The following is a 16,776-nucleotide window of genomic DNA, read 5'->3' as shown; positions in this document are numbered from 1 at the left end:
ATCTCCATAAAGCCTTTCCCACCTCCTCCAGCCCACAGTGACGCCTTCTTTCTCGGAATTCCTATAGTACTCACTGTATAATCATCTGTCGATGATCTTTTTTTCCCCACGGGTATGTTGACGAACTGATATAAAGCTGGCTTTTATGATAGGAATTAAAATTATTTTTTTAGTGCCTTAAGAAACCTTGTATCTAATCCTTCCACATCTACAGTTAAATCTAGCAAAATACAGAAAAATAGTCCCTTTAAATTCACTATTTGAAATAATGCAAAACAAGGACTGCCTGGACAGTTTCTAGCCCTGAAGTCCAGGACTGCCAGGCATGAACTCTTTAACACAGCCTTGGGATCTGAGCACATCGACGAGATGGCCATGGAGATACATCTTTGGATTAAATCAACGCCCTTAGATGATTTATGGCCTTATAACTTCCAAAACTTTAAAAATGAAAGCGTATCACTCCAAGTGTGAACAAGACTGGCTTAAGATTCCTAAAGTATAAAATGTCTGATAGTTAGACATGAGCTGCTGGAACATTAACAGTCAAAAGTCAACAGGAGTTTGAAAGGAAGAAGAGCAAAAAATCCATGAAATTGGATTGGGATGGGGAATGACACCTGTATTTTCACTACCTTCTACTAGAAACTTAACCTTTCTCAACTACGAAGGTGGGCAACCTAGCCCAGTGGTACGAGCATCATCTGTGTCTTTGAGTCCGTCTGAAATTAGAGATTTTTTCTACCGTATCGCACAGGGGTTGCAGATACCTAAAAATATCATATACATTTATCACTTAAAGTAGTTATTAACCTTGCCACGAGATCACCTGTGGTCAGTCTTCCTCATCCGACATGAAGCTGGACAACAATTTGGTAGGTCCCACAAAGCAATCAGTCAGCTGCCAAATGGTGACACATCACAGTGGTGGTCCAGACAAACAAGATGCTTCCCAATATTCCCCACTTATAAATGCCAACAAAGACTACCCGACAGAGTGATGAGCTCGTGCAAACTGAGCAAAAACGGTCTTCACACTGCGGTCTTTGGAAAATGGAATTTAACTTACCCACGTTTCAGATGAATAATCTTGTTATTTAATGCATCGGTGAAAAAGCACATATCACTACACTGTGTCACAAGTTTGGGTTTTTTAATCTTAATAACTGCCTTCAATGTAATTGGTACTATTTTTAATGATATATATTTTAAGCACCTAAAAATATTATTCTGATAAGGGATACACGGCATAGAAAAAAGTTAAGAACCCCTGATCCAAGGTGATCTAAAGCATAAAGTCTCCATTTATTCCTTCATTCAGTCACTCAGTCAACAAGTATTTACTGAGTACCTACTATAATATTAGGTTGAACCATCTGAAACTGTCAATATTTTACTGTTTTTGATCTGTCAAAACAGCAATTTCATAGAGTTCAATCTAATACTCATCAGGCCCAACCCTTAAGCCCACTAATAAAAGAAACAGTCATGAAGTAAAAGAATGATCTTGAGGGGTGCCTGGGTGGCTCAGTCGGTTGAGCGTCCGACTTCGGCTCAGGTCATGGTCTCACGGTTTGTGGGTTCGAGCCCCGTATCCAGCTCTGTGCTGAGAGCTCAGAGCCTGGAGCCTGTTTTGGATTCTGTGTCTCCCTCTCTGCCCCTCCCCCACTCGCACTCTGTCTCATTCTGTCTCTCAAAAATAAATAAATGTAAAAACAAAATTTTTTTATATGATCTTGAAATCAGAAAGACTGATGCTTGCAGCAAAAGTTAAATTTTGTGAAACAGGTAAGCAACAGCACACAGAAAGCAAAAAGTCACAAGAAGCTAAAGTGACTAGAGGGAATTATCCATTTAATTATCCTGAATAAAACTGACCCAAATATAATGTTAAATCTCTATTTTTTCTATGACCTAACAGTGATGAGAAGCCTCTCTCCAAAGCTCTATGAATGCTTCAGTAATTTTTTGTAGTCATATTAAATAATGTAACCTTCTACTTTATAGTAAGAAATCGACTTTAAATTCAATATTAAAGCCAGTACAAATAATGCCTTAACATTTGTATGGCACTTCATCATTTATAAAGTAGTTTCCTACATATCATTCTATTCGGTTCTAATCATACCTCTACAAAATAGCCGGGGAGATATTATCCCCCTTTCCAGGTTACATAGCATACAAGTACCCAAGGAGACTCACAGAGAATCTTTAAAAACGAATCTTAACTTCGAGTCGCACTCTCTCTTTGTCCTCTGTGCCAAATAATAATGTTAAAGGAGGCAAAACAGCAAAGTGCCTCAAAATCCTGGAAAACTAGGTCTGAATCTCAATCCATCACTTACTCCCCCTGAATCCCTGAAAAAGTTCTTTGATATTTGCATGGCTGAGCTTCATCAAGTGGGAATAATAACATGTTCGGATTAAATGAGATACATCAGTTAAAGCCCTTACCGTCATCTATGCTAAATGATAAGCTGCACTTATCACCGTCGTTCATTATTATTATTATGAGAATCCAGCAGTCAAAAACTTGACTCTTACCCAAAAGAACTCAGGAAAGCAGTGTGGTTCAATGGACACAGCACAGGTTACAGAATTCTAATGTACTGCCCCACAGTTACTCTGGTAAGTTACTTGACCTCTCTATATACTATCATTCTATGGTTGTAAAAGCTTTTGAGAAAATAATAGAACCTATCTCACAGAGTTTGGAGGCCTACTTTGCTTTAATGTCTACAAATATCAAAATCTCCTATGTTACAAGCTCCAATCAAGAGTATACAAAGAGCAACATCTAGAGCCAATGTTCACTCCTGAGCCCAGAAACAAAGCCTTATCTCATTTCAGATAGCTAAGGGTAACCAACTAATAAAATCTTGAATTAGATTATGGTTAGAATAAGAGACTCTTAAATACAAAGGACAAACTGAGGGTTGATGGGGGGGTAGGGGGGAGAGAGGGGAAAATGGGTGATGGGCATTGAGGAGGGCACTTGTTGGGATGAGCACCGGGTGTTGTATGTAAGCGATGAACCATGAGAATCTACACCCAAAACCAAGAGCACACTGTCTCCTGTATGTTAGCCAATTTGACAATAAGTTATTAAAAAAAAAAAAAAAAAAAAAAGGAAAAAAAATTCATGGTCAGAAACTAAAACCAGAGTCAGGCTATACCGAAAGAAGGACTAGGTAAAAGAAGGTATAAGTAAAAGAGAATTATTTTCCACCCTAAAGGCAAAGGGTCAAAAGCAAGCTTGCTCTTACTTACTCTTGGCTTACCACCTCCTCATCCTCTGAGGATGATGCTGTCTCCTCCAGGTCCCGGGCCATCACGACTGGCATTTCCTTTAGGGTTTGTCATGCAGTCAGCAGACGGGGGGCCTCAGAGACCTTTACTTGCAGATTCACTGGATCAAACAATTTAGGTGGCAGTGATTCCTGCAAGAAAGCCAAATGATTCGAAACACAACAGGGTTGTCTATTTGTTGGTTATTGCTATTAATCTTCCAAGTCTAAAAAAACTAATATTTACCTAAATGGTGCCCAACCTCTGGAAGCTTACCTTCTCTCACAGTGCCCCACTAATGCCACAAAAATCAAAATTTTTTTCCAAACATACTGTCTGTCCTCTGTGCATTTAGAGAGCTGCTATTAAAAAATAATAATAAAATAAAATAAAATAAAATAAAATAAAATAAAATAAAGAGCTCTTATTAAGTTTGAGCTTCTCATTTTTCTTTTACATACTAAATCTAATAAGACTTAGCTCTTAGAAAAGTCTGAAATAGGTAGTCGATTGCCTAAAACATAGACTCTTTGCTTAGAAAAACCTGTCTGGGTTAAAAATAAAAACTCAAGATTTACGATCCTTGAAATTATTTCTTTAGACTCTATGACAAGCACACAGGTAAAATGCCCTCATGTTTCCACTAAAACAAACTCAACCACTAAACTAAAAGATTAATATATTCTCCTGAATCAAGGTCATAAATAGCTGGGAGAAAAAAAAAAAACAAAAACACTGTCCTTTCAAACACTCAAAAATTATTCTCCCTTACTAAAAATCACAAACTATGATCTGAATCTCGAAAAGGCATTAAAATTAGGATATTTCTAACTTAAAATATGTTTTCATAGTAAAAAGTACGTTTGTTGGGTGTTTAGGGCTGAAATGGAAATTACAGATATAGAAAATGAAAATGTTTAAATGACCATAACCCTATCACTCAGAGATAATCATCTGATGTCGATCTTTGCAAATCTTATTTTTCTATGCATTCATATACACATATAAGATCGTAAACAGGACAAAAAACCGTGGATCCCGATAATGATCCCTACAGATCTTCAGCGGAATGGGCACGATCTAATAACTTCAAAGGCGTTCTTCGGGGGATTCCCAACGGGATTTCTCGATCTTTCCCAAAATGTTGGGAAGTCCTTTAAATTAAAACGAAACAAACAAGACCTCCAAGCGAGGAACGGATGCCAAACCTGTCGCAGGCTGCCAGCAGAGTAGAGAGACACACGGAGATCGGAAGAAGATTAAGGACAACTCGCTCAAGAAGCGTCCTCACCCTAAAGGGATCAGCCCCTCAGCCCCACCCCCGGCTCACCCCAATCCCAGGTAGGTCCTCAGATGCTCCCCACGGAAAGGACAGGGGCGACTCCGCCGCAGCGATTCAGCCTAGCGCGCCCGGAAGCCAACAGCTGCTCCCAGACTTCAAGAGGGAAGTGCAGCAGCTGGCGCCCGCCCAGACCCGGGAGCTCACCTCCCTCCGGTAGGGAAGCGCGCCGGCGCAGGCGTTTACCTGTCTCATCTTCCCATGGCTCGGAGCCGGCGGGCGGGGACCGCGCTCTGCGCCTACCACCCTCTCCTCCTTCCCCAGGCGGGCTCACGGCCGCCGCCGACGGCTGCTTCCCCCGTTACTACAACAACCAACAAGCAACCGCCCGCTGGGAGCCACTGCGCAGGCGCCCGCCACCCCGCGCTGAAAACGCTCGACTTCGGGCGCGAAGGAATTTCGTCACCGCGGCGCAGCGCGGGCGCAGAGCTTTGCCCTCAACAGAAGTCTTGAGTTGTTTTTTCCGCTCTTTTCCCCTCCACTACTAAGGGGTTGACTCCAGCCGCGAAGTTCTTCCGCCACGCTCAAGAAGAGGGCTCACTGCGTGAGCAGCGGTACAGAGGGGCGGGGGTGGGAGGGGAGGTGCCTTGAGAAGCGGCACCCGCTGATTGGCAGTAAAGGGGTTCACGCCCCATCTCCTGCTCGAGCAAAGCAGGAGCAGCCAATCAGAGCGAAGACTGACGGAAACGACCCAATCCTGGAGCCGGGCTGTGGGCGGGGGCGAGGACAAATGGCTCAGGTGGACTCCTCGCTGGAGCTGTTTTGGATCTTTGCTGCTGCTGCTCTTCCTGCTGCCGCCGCTGCTCAGCTGGGGTTCCGGTCACCAGGTAGGCGCAACATGGGGAGAAAAGAGAGGGAGGCATTTTTGTGCCATCTGATTGAGAGGATCCGGAGAGTCTGGAAAAATGGAGGTGGGGTGGAAGGAAGATCCCTGGGAGGCAACCTTCTGGGGGACAAGGGGTTCGAGAGACCTTGAGAAGGAGGAGCTAGGACTATGAAGAGGAAGGCATGGTAGGTTCAGGAAACCAATGAAGGAATGAGCAGGCACTATGGGCCTAGCCCAGGGCAAGGACCCTTCACTTTCTCATGTAATTCTCACAATAACCCTTGCGATAGGTGTTTTTTAAGCTCCATTTTGCAGATTTCTCACCCAGGGTCACACAGGTGCTGAATGATCGGGGCAGGATAGGAACCTCTCTCTCTCTCTCCTGACTAGTTTTAACACCACACCTTTGCCGGGCCGGGCCAGGAGAAAATTTGAGAATAGATGCTGGATGCTTTAGGAGGCCCTAAAGCTTTAGGGAATTTGGGGGAGAGGGATGGGTGGAGCAGTTCGGAAGAGTGCTGAGGTTCTGCGCTCATCAGCTATCGTGGGGATTTCTAAGAGCTTCCGTGAGATGGGCAGAAGTTCTCTCAAAGATGGGGCCTTCCATCAGGCTTTTCTGACCCTGGGAGGTGAAAGCGCGAGTCTCCTACTGAGGAATGGTGAGAAAATAAGGAGGCGGGGGGGCGGGGGGGGGCGGGGGGAGGGTGATATCTTGAAAGATGAGGGAATCTTGGCCCATGCTGTGACGCCTGTGATCTCCAGTAAAGCTCTATTCTCTCTGGACTTCAACTAGGTCCACTGTTGTGATCTACCATTCCCTGAGGGATTTGTGCTTCCTCCTCTAGAGCTTTTTTCTTTTCTTTTCTTTTCTTTTCTTTTCAGTGCTTCACACTGTCAGGCCATTGCTGACTTTAATATCTATTTCAACTGTGTAGCCTAAGACACTGAAACTTCTGCCAGAGTGACCAAAAAAAGCCTGATAGTTTATCACCACTTCAGGCCCAAGGAGTTAACCTGACAAAAGATAAACTGTGGGGAAAGCAAAAAAGCAGCCAAAAACAAAACCACAGTGAAGATGAGAAGTAGTTCTATTACTAAATTCTTAACGGGAGTTTTATTTAAACCAAGTAGATTGAAATCATTGCTCCTCAAGGGTTCATTTTTTTTTAAACAAAAAGTATACCATGTGAGGACTTTGTATACAGCTTCGAGACAGAAGTGGATATAGTGTGTTTGTCTCCCTTAAAAATGGAAATTTCATTTAAAAAAAAAAAAACTTCATCAAACTATTCTCAGGGAGGCAGTATTGCAGTGTGAGTCCAACAGATCATGGTTTGTATCTCCACTCTGCCATATGTTAGCTGTGTGACCAAGCAAATCCCTTAATGTCTCTGTGCCAGCCCTCATCTGTAAAATGGAAATAGGAATAGTCCCTACCCACCTTGTTTAAGGATTGATTAAATGAGATAATGTATGTTAGGTGTTTGGCAAAGTGCACGGCCTATCCAAGTGCCCAATAACTGTTAGCTGTTACTCTTTCTCTTACAACCCAACACCAACATTGCTGTTTCGTTCTCTGTGTAATTTTCCTGCTAGTTCTCAAGTCACGGCAGCTTATTTATTTTTAACTTTTATATCATTTAGCTTATGGAGCCCAATGTACCTGAGAACCAGAGTGGAAAAAAATCTGAGAGTGTAAATATTGCCCGTACTCCACAGGTTCCACGCTAATATATAAGGCTTGGAAGGATCTGTCATCAATAGCCCGGCAGGTAACCATTGGTAGATTTACAGTCACCTTTGAGCCACTTACCTTAAAAAGAATGACATAAAAAAACTAGGCTAGGAGTAAAGATAGCAAAAGACTGATTCCAACCAAGAGAAAAGGCTAACATTGTGGAGAAGTTGCTTAGACAAAAATAAGTACTGTGTCACTTATTGCAAAGTATACTGTTGATTCACCACTATTAGTCTAACTAAATATTGAGACCAGTTTCTGTAAGTCTTACTCAGAAGTCCATTTTATCACTGGGCATATGGGTGGCTCAGTTGGCTAAGCATCCGACTCTTGATTTCCACTCAGGTCATGATCTCACGGTGTGTGAGATCAAGCCCCAAGTTCATGAGATTCTCTCTCTCTCTCCCTCCCTCTCTAAATAAATAAACTTTAAAGAAAAAAGAGACCATTTTATTAATTTATAGTAAAATTTGTACACCTCCTTTTCATCCGTTCCTTCCCCCCCCCCCCTTTTTTTTTTTTTTTTTTTTTTGGCTAGGTTTACCATTTCCAGCCCCGGGCATTATTTAGCCTTTTTCACTCTAGGTAAAGGTTAGCACCCTTTGGTTTTGGGTGAAGTAACAATAATATGTCAAGATAACTGAGGGTAGATGAGCCTCAGAGACTTAGAAAGCAATTCACAAAGTGATTGCCCAGATAAACTTAGTACAGCCTTCATGAGTGGGATACAGGTTAACTACACAAGTCAGAGAGCTCATAGTTGAAGTAGACTAATTGTCTCACGTTTTTTGCCTTTGTTTCCAAGGCAAAGAGCCCTCTCGGGTTGGCCGGAAGTCATGAGCCGTTTCTTGAACGTGTTACGAAGCTGGCTGGTGATGGTGTCCATCATAGCCATGGGAAACACGCTGCAGAGCTTCCGAGACCACACCTTTCTCTATGAAAAGCTCTACACCGGCAAGCCAGACCTCGGTAAGAAGTCAAGAGAATTGCCTCCTTTGCGGGAGCTGCCTAAATTGTGGTTCCTAGGCCAGGCCGTCCATGAGAACCACCTAGGAAATTTAAAAACGAACAAACAGCACAGCTGCCTGTTTTCTTCTCCAAACTTATTTCCTGAAACTTTCGCCCCACCCCTGAATGGGACCCAAAGGTGTAGTTTTTCCTAACTTTCCAGGTGATTCTGATGCTGGCTAACCTAACCTTTGGCAGCCAGTGGAACAATAGACTTTGTGGATAGCACATGGCCCTCTTCCCCCCAAGCTTGTCTGAATACCTTTTCATTCATTTTATACTGCCCTATACGTTTTACAGGCAATACAAAAAGTATTACAAGGGCAAGTGAGGAAATCGAATTATTTGGTGACTCTGGGATTCCCCACTAGAAAGCTATAAAGAAGCTTTTCATATTATCTCAGCCCTCTTCAGAAACTAGGTTGTGCCCCAAATGGTTTATATTCTGTGTTGCAAATGGGAAGTTATAAAACCAAAGTCTTCCCAAACCGTGACGAGCCCCTGAGATGATACCCGACATTCCTCTGAGCTGGTGTCCCAAAGTGAAGCTTAGAAGGCCTCTGGTGGCCTGTCCCAGCTTCCTGAGCCTCTCTGCTGAGACCATTTTCACATTTCAGCTTGCGCTTCCTTGCACCGATGTGTGGGGTAGTGGTGTTTGAGCTGCAGGATCATTTCACGCAGCTGACAATTCTGTGTCACATTTATAGCTAACCCAGATTTGGGCCCTGACCTAGCTCATTTTTCTGCAACGTCTCCACATAAAGTGAATCTAAGTAGGCTAAGGCTCATTTTGAACAAAACTCAAGTACAGTAGGAGTAAAGAACCTGGAAGAGTGGGTGGGACAGTTCACTTTTTCACCCTCAAACACTGCCTTCTGATGACTGTAGATGCACAGGATTGCAGAAATTACCTGGTCTGGTCCTTTTTTTTTTTTTTTTGAGAGAGAGAGCACGTACAAGTGAGGGAGAGGGAGGGAAAGAATGTTAAGCAGCTCCACACTCAGCACAGAGCCCGACGTGGGACCGTGAGATCATGACCTGAGCCGAAATCAAGAGTCAGACACTTAACCAGCTGAGTCACCCAGGCACCCTTGGTCTGACCCTTTAAGTTTAAATTGAGAGAGAAAAGTCCAGGGGTCATGTGATTCACTCAAGGGCATATAGCTGTGCAAAAGAACTGTGGGTGGGTAGGTGGGTGTCTTATCTCCAGCCCAGAAGCAGAGACTGTCTTCCCCCCCTCCTAATCTGGGGGCTGTCATGGTACTCTGCTGATAACCACAGTATTCTGGAGCATCCCGTAGAATGTCACTTGGGGCCTAGTGTGGTTAGGGCTGGTGAGATACTCCACTTTTGTATCTCACTAACTAGAGATATTTCCTCAATCTTTTCATCAGAAAAGCTATCAAACTTGTTTATAAAAATTACAGCTTTCCAGGGCCGCCCACTAGATATTTGGCATATGGGATTTTTTTCCCACCTTACTACCACGTAAAGGCCTTCAGGGTTATGAAATTGGTATCACTGTCTGGTTTTCCAAAGGATGGAAAATCCTTAAAGCCCAAATAAACATTAGCAGACCTTTCAGTTATCAGTCTTGTCCCTTACAATTTCTCTTGCTCAGTAGACCAGCAAAGGAAAACTTTCACTGTTGTGGCATTCCTGGCCACAGGATGCCTTAGATAAATGGCTGTACATTGCAGTCAACCCAGAGAGAGATTTTTAGAAAATACTTCATGCCCAGGGCCTGCCTTCAGAGAATATGATTTAATTGGTCTCGTTCCCAGGTCTTGAGAAATGGATAAAGCTTCTGTAGTTGACTCTAATAAACACCCAGGGTCAAGAACAGCTGCTATGGAGGACTATGATCAATACTTTCAGGACAAGATACTTAGTACGGCGGTATCAGAACAAAGCCACCAAGAGCAGGGTGGCCGCAGCAAACACCAAACAGGCAGTGTTTTGTTCCAGTACAAAGTGCACAGGAAAGCAGCTCGGTTTGGCCTTTGTTCAAATAATACAGATCTGGATCCAAGAGAAGACTTCGGTCTCTTCAAAACCAGACTGAGCATCTAGATAAGCCCCCGGATTTCTGAGTCCTCTCCTGCCTCAGCCTTGAAAGCTTACACCGCCTAGACATCTTGTATTGACAGACCACTATGTGCAACATTCCCCCAAACGTGCGCTGACCCACGCTTGCTGGACTTCAGCACCTGAGTGGCTTCCAGGGCAGAGGCATAAACGTCTGCATTCAGGAGTTATTGCCTAAGTGGGCCCTTCGTTGGGTTTCTCCTCTTGAAATTCCCCCACCCAACTGTAGACATGTGAAGAGGAGCTAAGCCGTTCTCATTCTGGAATTCCTTCCATTCCTTCTAGTTCCCATGTGTAGCACCAGAGCCTCCCCTCTGCCCAGCCAAAGAGAGTTCAGGCTTAGCAGCCTGCCTCCCATGAACCACCAGTGAGGTGAGAGGAGTTTGGAGGGAACCTCACCCCTGACTCTCTCAACACTCTTGCTTTTTCCTACTATACAGTGAATGGCCTCCAAGCTCGGACCTTTGGGATCTGGACCCTACTCTCATCAGTGATTCGCTGCCTCTGTGCCATCGACATCCACAACAAGACGTATGTAAGGGAAGAAAGAGTTTAAGCATCCCTTGTTGGAAATCAGGTGCCAGGCATATCCAGTGTGCCCCTCCCCTTGGAGACCTGCTGATGTTCATACATTAGCCTAGAACATGGATAATAAAACGTTAATGGGTTCTATTCTTTCCAAGCCAAAAAAACATAATAGGCCTAACAGGTCTTTGAAGTTTGAAAATTCTTTGGAAGTCGGTAGCAACTGGCTATTACCATTGATCCAGTGGCCTGCAGCACATCCCTCCACTCCTTTACTAAAGAATCAGCCTTTCTCTGCTCCAGAAGTAGAGTAGTGTGCTCTTTTTAGAGCAGCCACCCACATATACCTTATTCTCACATTCCTCAAGAAGTAGGAATGACCAAAAATCACAATCCATGCGAAAAGGAACCCACAAGTAAACTGCTGTGCGCCTATGCAGAGTCCACTTGTGAGGGTGAAAGAGAACCCAGGACTCCTAACATTCTGCCTCTAGGGTCGTCACACTGCCTCGGACCATTTGCAGAGGGCCATAGCCTCCTGTCTACATAATGCTGTAACCGGTGCTGACCACTGGAGGGGGCTCGAGCTTCCTTTCCAACCGTCCTCACCACAACCAAAGCGGAAAGTTTGCTCCGGTCAGTGGCTAAGGCCACCAAAATACCAACCTCACACTAAAATGTTTTTCTGTCATATCCAAGCTCTCAGCATTTGGGAAAAGAGGAGGTGATGATATTTACCGAACACCTCTGATTAATGCCAGGAGCTTTTATCCACATGACCTTGATTAAGTCTCCTAGCAGCCCTGGGAGATAATGGTTTTCATTCCTGATTTTGCAGATCTGCATATTAGAGACCCAATTAATTTGAACTGAGGAAGGCCAACTCAAGTGGGATTTGAAGCAATGCTATTAACCCTGCGATCTCTCCCAACTTTTAAAATTTTTTTTTTTTATTTTTATTTTTTGGAACTTGAAACTATAGTTTGACTTGTTCTAGATTGACATGTATTTTTGGAAGCAGTGTGGTTTAGTGGAAACAGCCTGGGGCCCAAGAATGAAAACAAGAAAATGGGCTCTTGTCTCAGTTCTCCTGGTAACTATTTTTGTAGCTGCAAGTTCATTATACGGTTGACCCTTGAACAACATGGGGATTAGGAACAGTGGCTCCCTATAGTTGAAAATCCACATCTAACTTTTGACGCCCCCCAGAACTTAACTACTAATGGCCTGCTACTGACCAGAAGCCTTACTGATAAGAAAGTCGATTAGTACATATTTTGTACATTATCTGTGTTATATATTGTATTCTTACAATAAAATAAGCCAGAGAAAAGGTTCTTAAGAAAATCATAAGGAAGAAAAAATACAGTACTGTACTGTATTTATCTTTAAAAATCCACATATAGGGGCACATGGGTCACTCGGTCAGTTAAGCATCCAACTCTTGATTTCAGCTCAGGTCAAGATCTCACAGTTCGTGAGATGAGCCCCCTACTGGGCCCTGAGCTAACAGGGCAGAGCCTGCTTGGGATTCTGTCTCCCTGTCTCTGCCCTTCCCCTGCTTTCTCTGTCTCTCTCGAAATAAATATTTAAAAACCCACATATCACATGAAAGTGGACCCTTGCTGCTCAAACCCATTTTGTTCAAGGACCAGTTGTTCACTTTCTCGGCATCTTGGTCTCTTTATGTATAAGATGAAGCCAGTATATCTGTTGTACCTCTCAAGGTGACTGGGAGGAAGAACTGACTAATTCCTTTAAAGACCTTTACGTGATAAAGAATTGCCGATAGGTATAAGAGGTGTATCTTTCATTTGCTGTGCTTTTGGAATGAGACTTACCTCATCATCACCCATTCCTTTCCCCTTCTTCCAACACAGGATAGCCACAAATGCCGACTTCTGTTTCTAGCCTTTTTTAGCCTGGGACGCTGGTCCATGTTCTTCTGATCTACACTGGGATTCGATTTCCTTCCTAACCAGAAATTCAAATTCAGCACCCAAACATACGTATCTACTGACTGTATAAAAACATACACAGGAATGATAAAATTCAAATTTAACATATCAGTTCCTTCTGCGGAGGGAGGGAGGGGGGCTTGGGAAGGGGGTCCAGGTGGGATTAGGATACACAGAATGCTTTAACTGATTACCTGTAATATTTTGTTTCTTAGAAAAAGTATCTGAAGCAAAAATGTCAAAACATCCAGATTTGCTGGAGCAGGGTATTGGTTGCATACAGGTTCATTAGAATATTCTCTTATCAACAATGTTTTGTATGTTTAAAGTATTTCGTAATTTTAAATTTTTCATAGTTAAAAAAAGATATCTCCAATCCATGTGGTCAGTCGTCCTATAACCTATCTCTTTTCCACCTCTTGGTCAAAACGGAGGAAAGAGTTCTCTTCCCATGAGATTATCACTGTGTCCTCCACCATTTTCCTAGGCTAAGATACTAAATAACCAGCCCACGTTGCAAGAGCGTCTAAAAGCCTCACAGAGGTCCTTGCTGCTCATGCCCCATTCAGGCCCTTCACTCTGTGGCATCCCTCGTATACACCTGCCAGGTGGGCGTGGACTACAGAGCCAAGTGAGTAGAATATGTAAGCGTGATTGATCCGAAACTGTCTATACTGCTAGGATTGCCATAACCCAGACTCGCTTTGCTGTAGCTGGCTTCACCACCTTGCCACAACTCAGAGACCCACTCTGGATGCCTGAACCGCACTCTCAGTCTAGCAGTGGAAACCTTCCGTTTTGTCCTAGTAGAGGATAAATCGATGTGGTCGAGCAGACAGGTCTTTCTCTGGCCCAAGTCTCCTCTCCCTTTAGCCATAGTCGCCTCCCTGGGTTGGCTTCTGTGTGTGTGGAGCCAGACCTCTACTCTTCCTCTGCGCCCCACAAGCATCGCCTCTGTTCTCACGTCTGTCTGCTCCCTTGCAGGCTGTACCACATCACACTCTGGACCTTCCTCCTCGCCCTGGGCCACTTCCTCTCCGAGCTGTTTGTCTTTGGGACCGCAGCTCCCACGATTGGCGTCCTGGCACCCCTGATGGTGGCAAGTAAGCATCCGAGCACCCCAGACCTCCCGCAGGAACTGCACCCTCGGGCTGGGGCAGAGGGCAGACACACAAGGGTGTAAGAAAGTGCCGTGCCTGTGTCAGCCACGAACCTTTTCTCTGTGTTGAAGGTTTCTCGATCCTGGGTATGCTAGTTGGGCTTCGGTACCTAGAAGTAGAGCCAGTATCCAGACAGAAGAAGAGAAACTGAGGCCAACGTTACCAGCTCCAAGACTCCATCCTCCACCTTTGCTGTCCCCTACCTTTATCCTCCCTCCTCTTTTAGTTCTTCTTTTCTGCACCATCCTGAGCCCTCTGACCCCCTGCTAGCCTTTTACGTTTGGGGTTTTTCTTTAATAATGTTTACGATACCGTATAACTTTCATACAGAAAAGTATATGATGTGTACGAACAATTTAAAGAATCATTTTAAGGTGGATACCCCATACCTTCCCCCAGACCAAGAAATTGCCAGCACCTTCGAAACCCACTGTGTGCCCTTCCTCCACCAGCAGCCTCTTCCAGGACCCTTTTCCAGCCTTCTGCTTTTTCCTTTTTATTTTCATCCCTTCATCTGACTTGCGTGGTGGGAACACGTGAACTGTGAAACTTACAGCTGCTGCCTTGCCCAGAGCAGCAGCCTCCAAGGGCTGCTTCGGGGTTGCCCTCCCAGGTCGGGCTCCTCTCTGCTGCTGGACCCGAGACTCTGAACCATCCGAGAAACGGGCAGTTCTTCTAAGAAGGGCTCCCCTGTGAGTGAGCATGGCTCATATCCTTGTGTCTACAAGTGGATCGGGGTTGGAAGAGTCTGGGCTGTTTTTAGACCTTCTGGTCAGCTGTATTTGTGTAACGAATTTTGTAGTAAATAGAAAAACCCTGTGCTTGGATCAGTCCTTGTACTTTGACCTTCCCTAAGCCAGGAGCGCTCCTGCTCTCCTCTGAGCTGTAGCAGAGGAGAATCGCAGCATTTTGTGGATCAAATACACTATAATGAGTAGGACAGCTCAAGGACCCAGGCACACCTGGCTGCCGCTGGCGCATCTGGTCACTTGTTCACTTCTCCTGAAGTCCAGTCTGCCTCTCCTTCCCCACCTTCAAGATTCTGAGTTCACAACTGAACGGTCAGGAGGACCCTTTCTTGTTTTCTTGCTAAGGAGGAAACAGCTTCTTGAGAAAGCAGAGGCAGAAAATAGCACGGAAGGAACAGCTGCCTAACCATGGAAAGGAGAGCTTGAAACCCCAATGATAATGGGCTCGAGCAGGTAGTTGCCCTCCAAACAGAATTCTGAGGGGCTCCTCACTGGCGGGGCCCACACGCAGTGTGTAGACTCAAGAACCCATTCATTACATCAACAAAGTATTTATTGAACATTTAACTCCAGGCCAGACACTTGAGAAAGAGAAATGATGTCCCAGGCAATGTCCCTGTTCCTGTGGCCCTTGCAGTGAAGTCAAGGTAATGGACAATAAAGGAACACACAAAAACAACTTCAGACACTAAGAACTCTAGAATACAAGGTTTTAGGGCGCTGGGTGGCTCAGTCGGTTAAGCGGCCGAGTTCAGCTCAGGTCATGATCTCACAGTTTGTGGGTTCGAGCCCCACATCGGGCTCTGTGCTGACAGCTCAGAGCCTGGAGCCTGCTTCCGATTCTGTGTTTCCCTCTCTCCCTCTGCCCCTCCCCAGCTCGCACTCCGTCTCTGTCTCTCTCAAAAATAAAATAAACGTTAAAAAAAGAATTTAGAATACAAAGTTTTATGATCAAGAAGGTAGGGGGTGCACAGTTCAGATTATCAGGAAAGGACTCCCTGAGGGGATGGGATTTGAGCTGAGCCTTGAATGCCCAGGCATTAGATGTCTTCATATAGGAGGCAGACATTTAGGGCAGAGGGAACAGCATCTGGAAGGTAGGAACCATCTTGTTGAAGGAGTAAGAACCAAGTAGAGAAGTTGGGAAGAGAAAGGTGAGCGGTCAGGGAGGCAGGGGACTTGCAAAGGCAGGATAGGAAGCTTAAAGTTAAATACTTTAAGCTTAATAAATACTTAAATGCACTGGGAATTCTCTATCAGTTAAGGCTTTTTAGGTGAAAAGAACAAAACGGTCTTAAACTAGCTTAAACAATAAAGATAACATTGGCTCACAAAATTGAAAAGTTCAGTGGATTATAGGCTTCAGGAATGGTTTGATCTGACTCCGCTCTGCCCTCCTGTGTTGGTTTCATCCTCAGGCTGGCTTCCTTTATGGTGCCAAAAGTGGTTGCAGCAATACCAGGCCTCACATGCCAACACTACGTCTAGAAAAATAGCTCAGGGATACAGACTATCCCTCCCTCACCAACTACTGTTAAGGAGATAGTAAAAGCAATGATTTTGCAGAGTTTGCATGGAAGTGTAGATCCACATGGAGCCCACCTAAGAAAGTGAATTGAAAACATGCATGAGTTGGATGCGGATCCTCTGAGCATACATCATAGAAATGTGATTCCTGATGAGCAAAGACAAGATCCCAAAGGATCCAAAGAGACGATTTAGAGTAGTTGGAAGATACTATGAATATTCTATTTCTTTAACCGCCAGTCTTGGCTCCCTTCCGAGATGATTTAAAGTAGAATCCGTAATGTCTCTCCAGCTCAGAACTGCTAACAGATAATGGTCCCAGAATGCCACAGACACAGTGCAATTTCCAGGAAAGAAATGCACAGAAAGCCGATAGCAGCATGTCCAGATCACAGTATGGGGTGAACGCACCTGGGAAGGGAGAAGTGGCAGTTGGCCGGACAGATCAGAAGAGAAGTGGCAGCACCACAGCAGATGCCAAAAGCGTGGACTCTGGCCAGGGCAGGATGGTACAGTCCTAGAACAAATACTTCGGCCACGCTTTGAGGCAGAGCCAGAAACCACAGTGGG

At 44.6% G+C, this 16,776-nt stretch overlaps 2 protein-coding genes across 18 annotated transcripts in view; one reads left to right on the top strand and one right to left on the bottom strand.

The window, feature by feature from the left end:
• TTLL5 (tubulin tyrosine ligase like 5) overlaps positions 1 to 5,096 on the bottom strand; it is a 285,253-nt gene extending 280,157 nt beyond the window's left edge. For 13 of the 14 annotated variants that reach the window (XR_006218999.1, XM_042990159.1, XM_042990167.1 and 10 more), the window contains exons 1-2: positions 4,814 to 5,096; positions 3,271 to 3,440 (exon numbers count right to left, since the gene is read on the bottom strand). Coding sequence is in view for 12 of the 14 variants with exons in the window: in XM_042990159.1 (XP_042846093.1) it covers positions 3,271 to 3,344 (74 nt within the window). In the remaining 2 variants the exon portion in view is untranslated. Of the gene's footprint in view, positions 1 to 3,270; positions 3,441 to 4,813 lie in introns of those variants that run through there. The other variant, XM_042990171.1, reaches the window with a different exon arrangement.
• A 139-nt stretch (positions 5,097 to 5,235) lies between these two features.
• On the top strand, positions 5,236 to 14,749 carry ERG28 (ergosterol biosynthesis 28 homolog). Of its 4 annotated transcripts, XM_042990176.1 has the most exons (7): positions 5,236 to 5,454; positions 7,098 to 7,225; positions 7,997 to 8,160; positions 10,728 to 10,822; positions 13,258 to 13,401; positions 13,755 to 13,873; positions 14,002 to 14,749. In XM_042990176.1, exons 3-7 carry the CDS (start codon positions 8,028 to 8,030, stop codon positions 14,198 to 14,200), a joined length of 690 nt encoding a protein of 229 aa, XP_042846110.1. In that variant the 5' UTR covers positions 5,236 to 5,454; positions 7,098 to 7,225; positions 7,997 to 8,027; the 3' UTR covers positions 14,201 to 14,749. The 4 variants fall into 4 exon arrangements, with proteins under 4 accessions (XP_042846110.1, XP_042846109.1, XP_042846111.1 ...); XM_042990175.1 differs by lacking the exon at positions 7,098 to 7,225; XM_042990177.1 differs by lacking the exons at positions 7,098 to 7,225; positions 13,258 to 13,401.
• Positions 14,750 to 16,776: the final 2,027 nt, after the last annotated feature.

Source organism: Panthera tigris, chromosome B3, assembly GCF_018350195.1.
Source record: "Panthera tigris isolate Pti1 chromosome B3, P.tigris_Pti1_mat1.1, whole genome shotgun sequence".
Taxonomy (NCBI): domain Eukaryota; kingdom Metazoa; phylum Chordata; class Mammalia; order Carnivora; family Felidae; genus Panthera; species Panthera tigris.
This window is presented reverse-complemented; position numbering and strand designations above follow the sequence as displayed.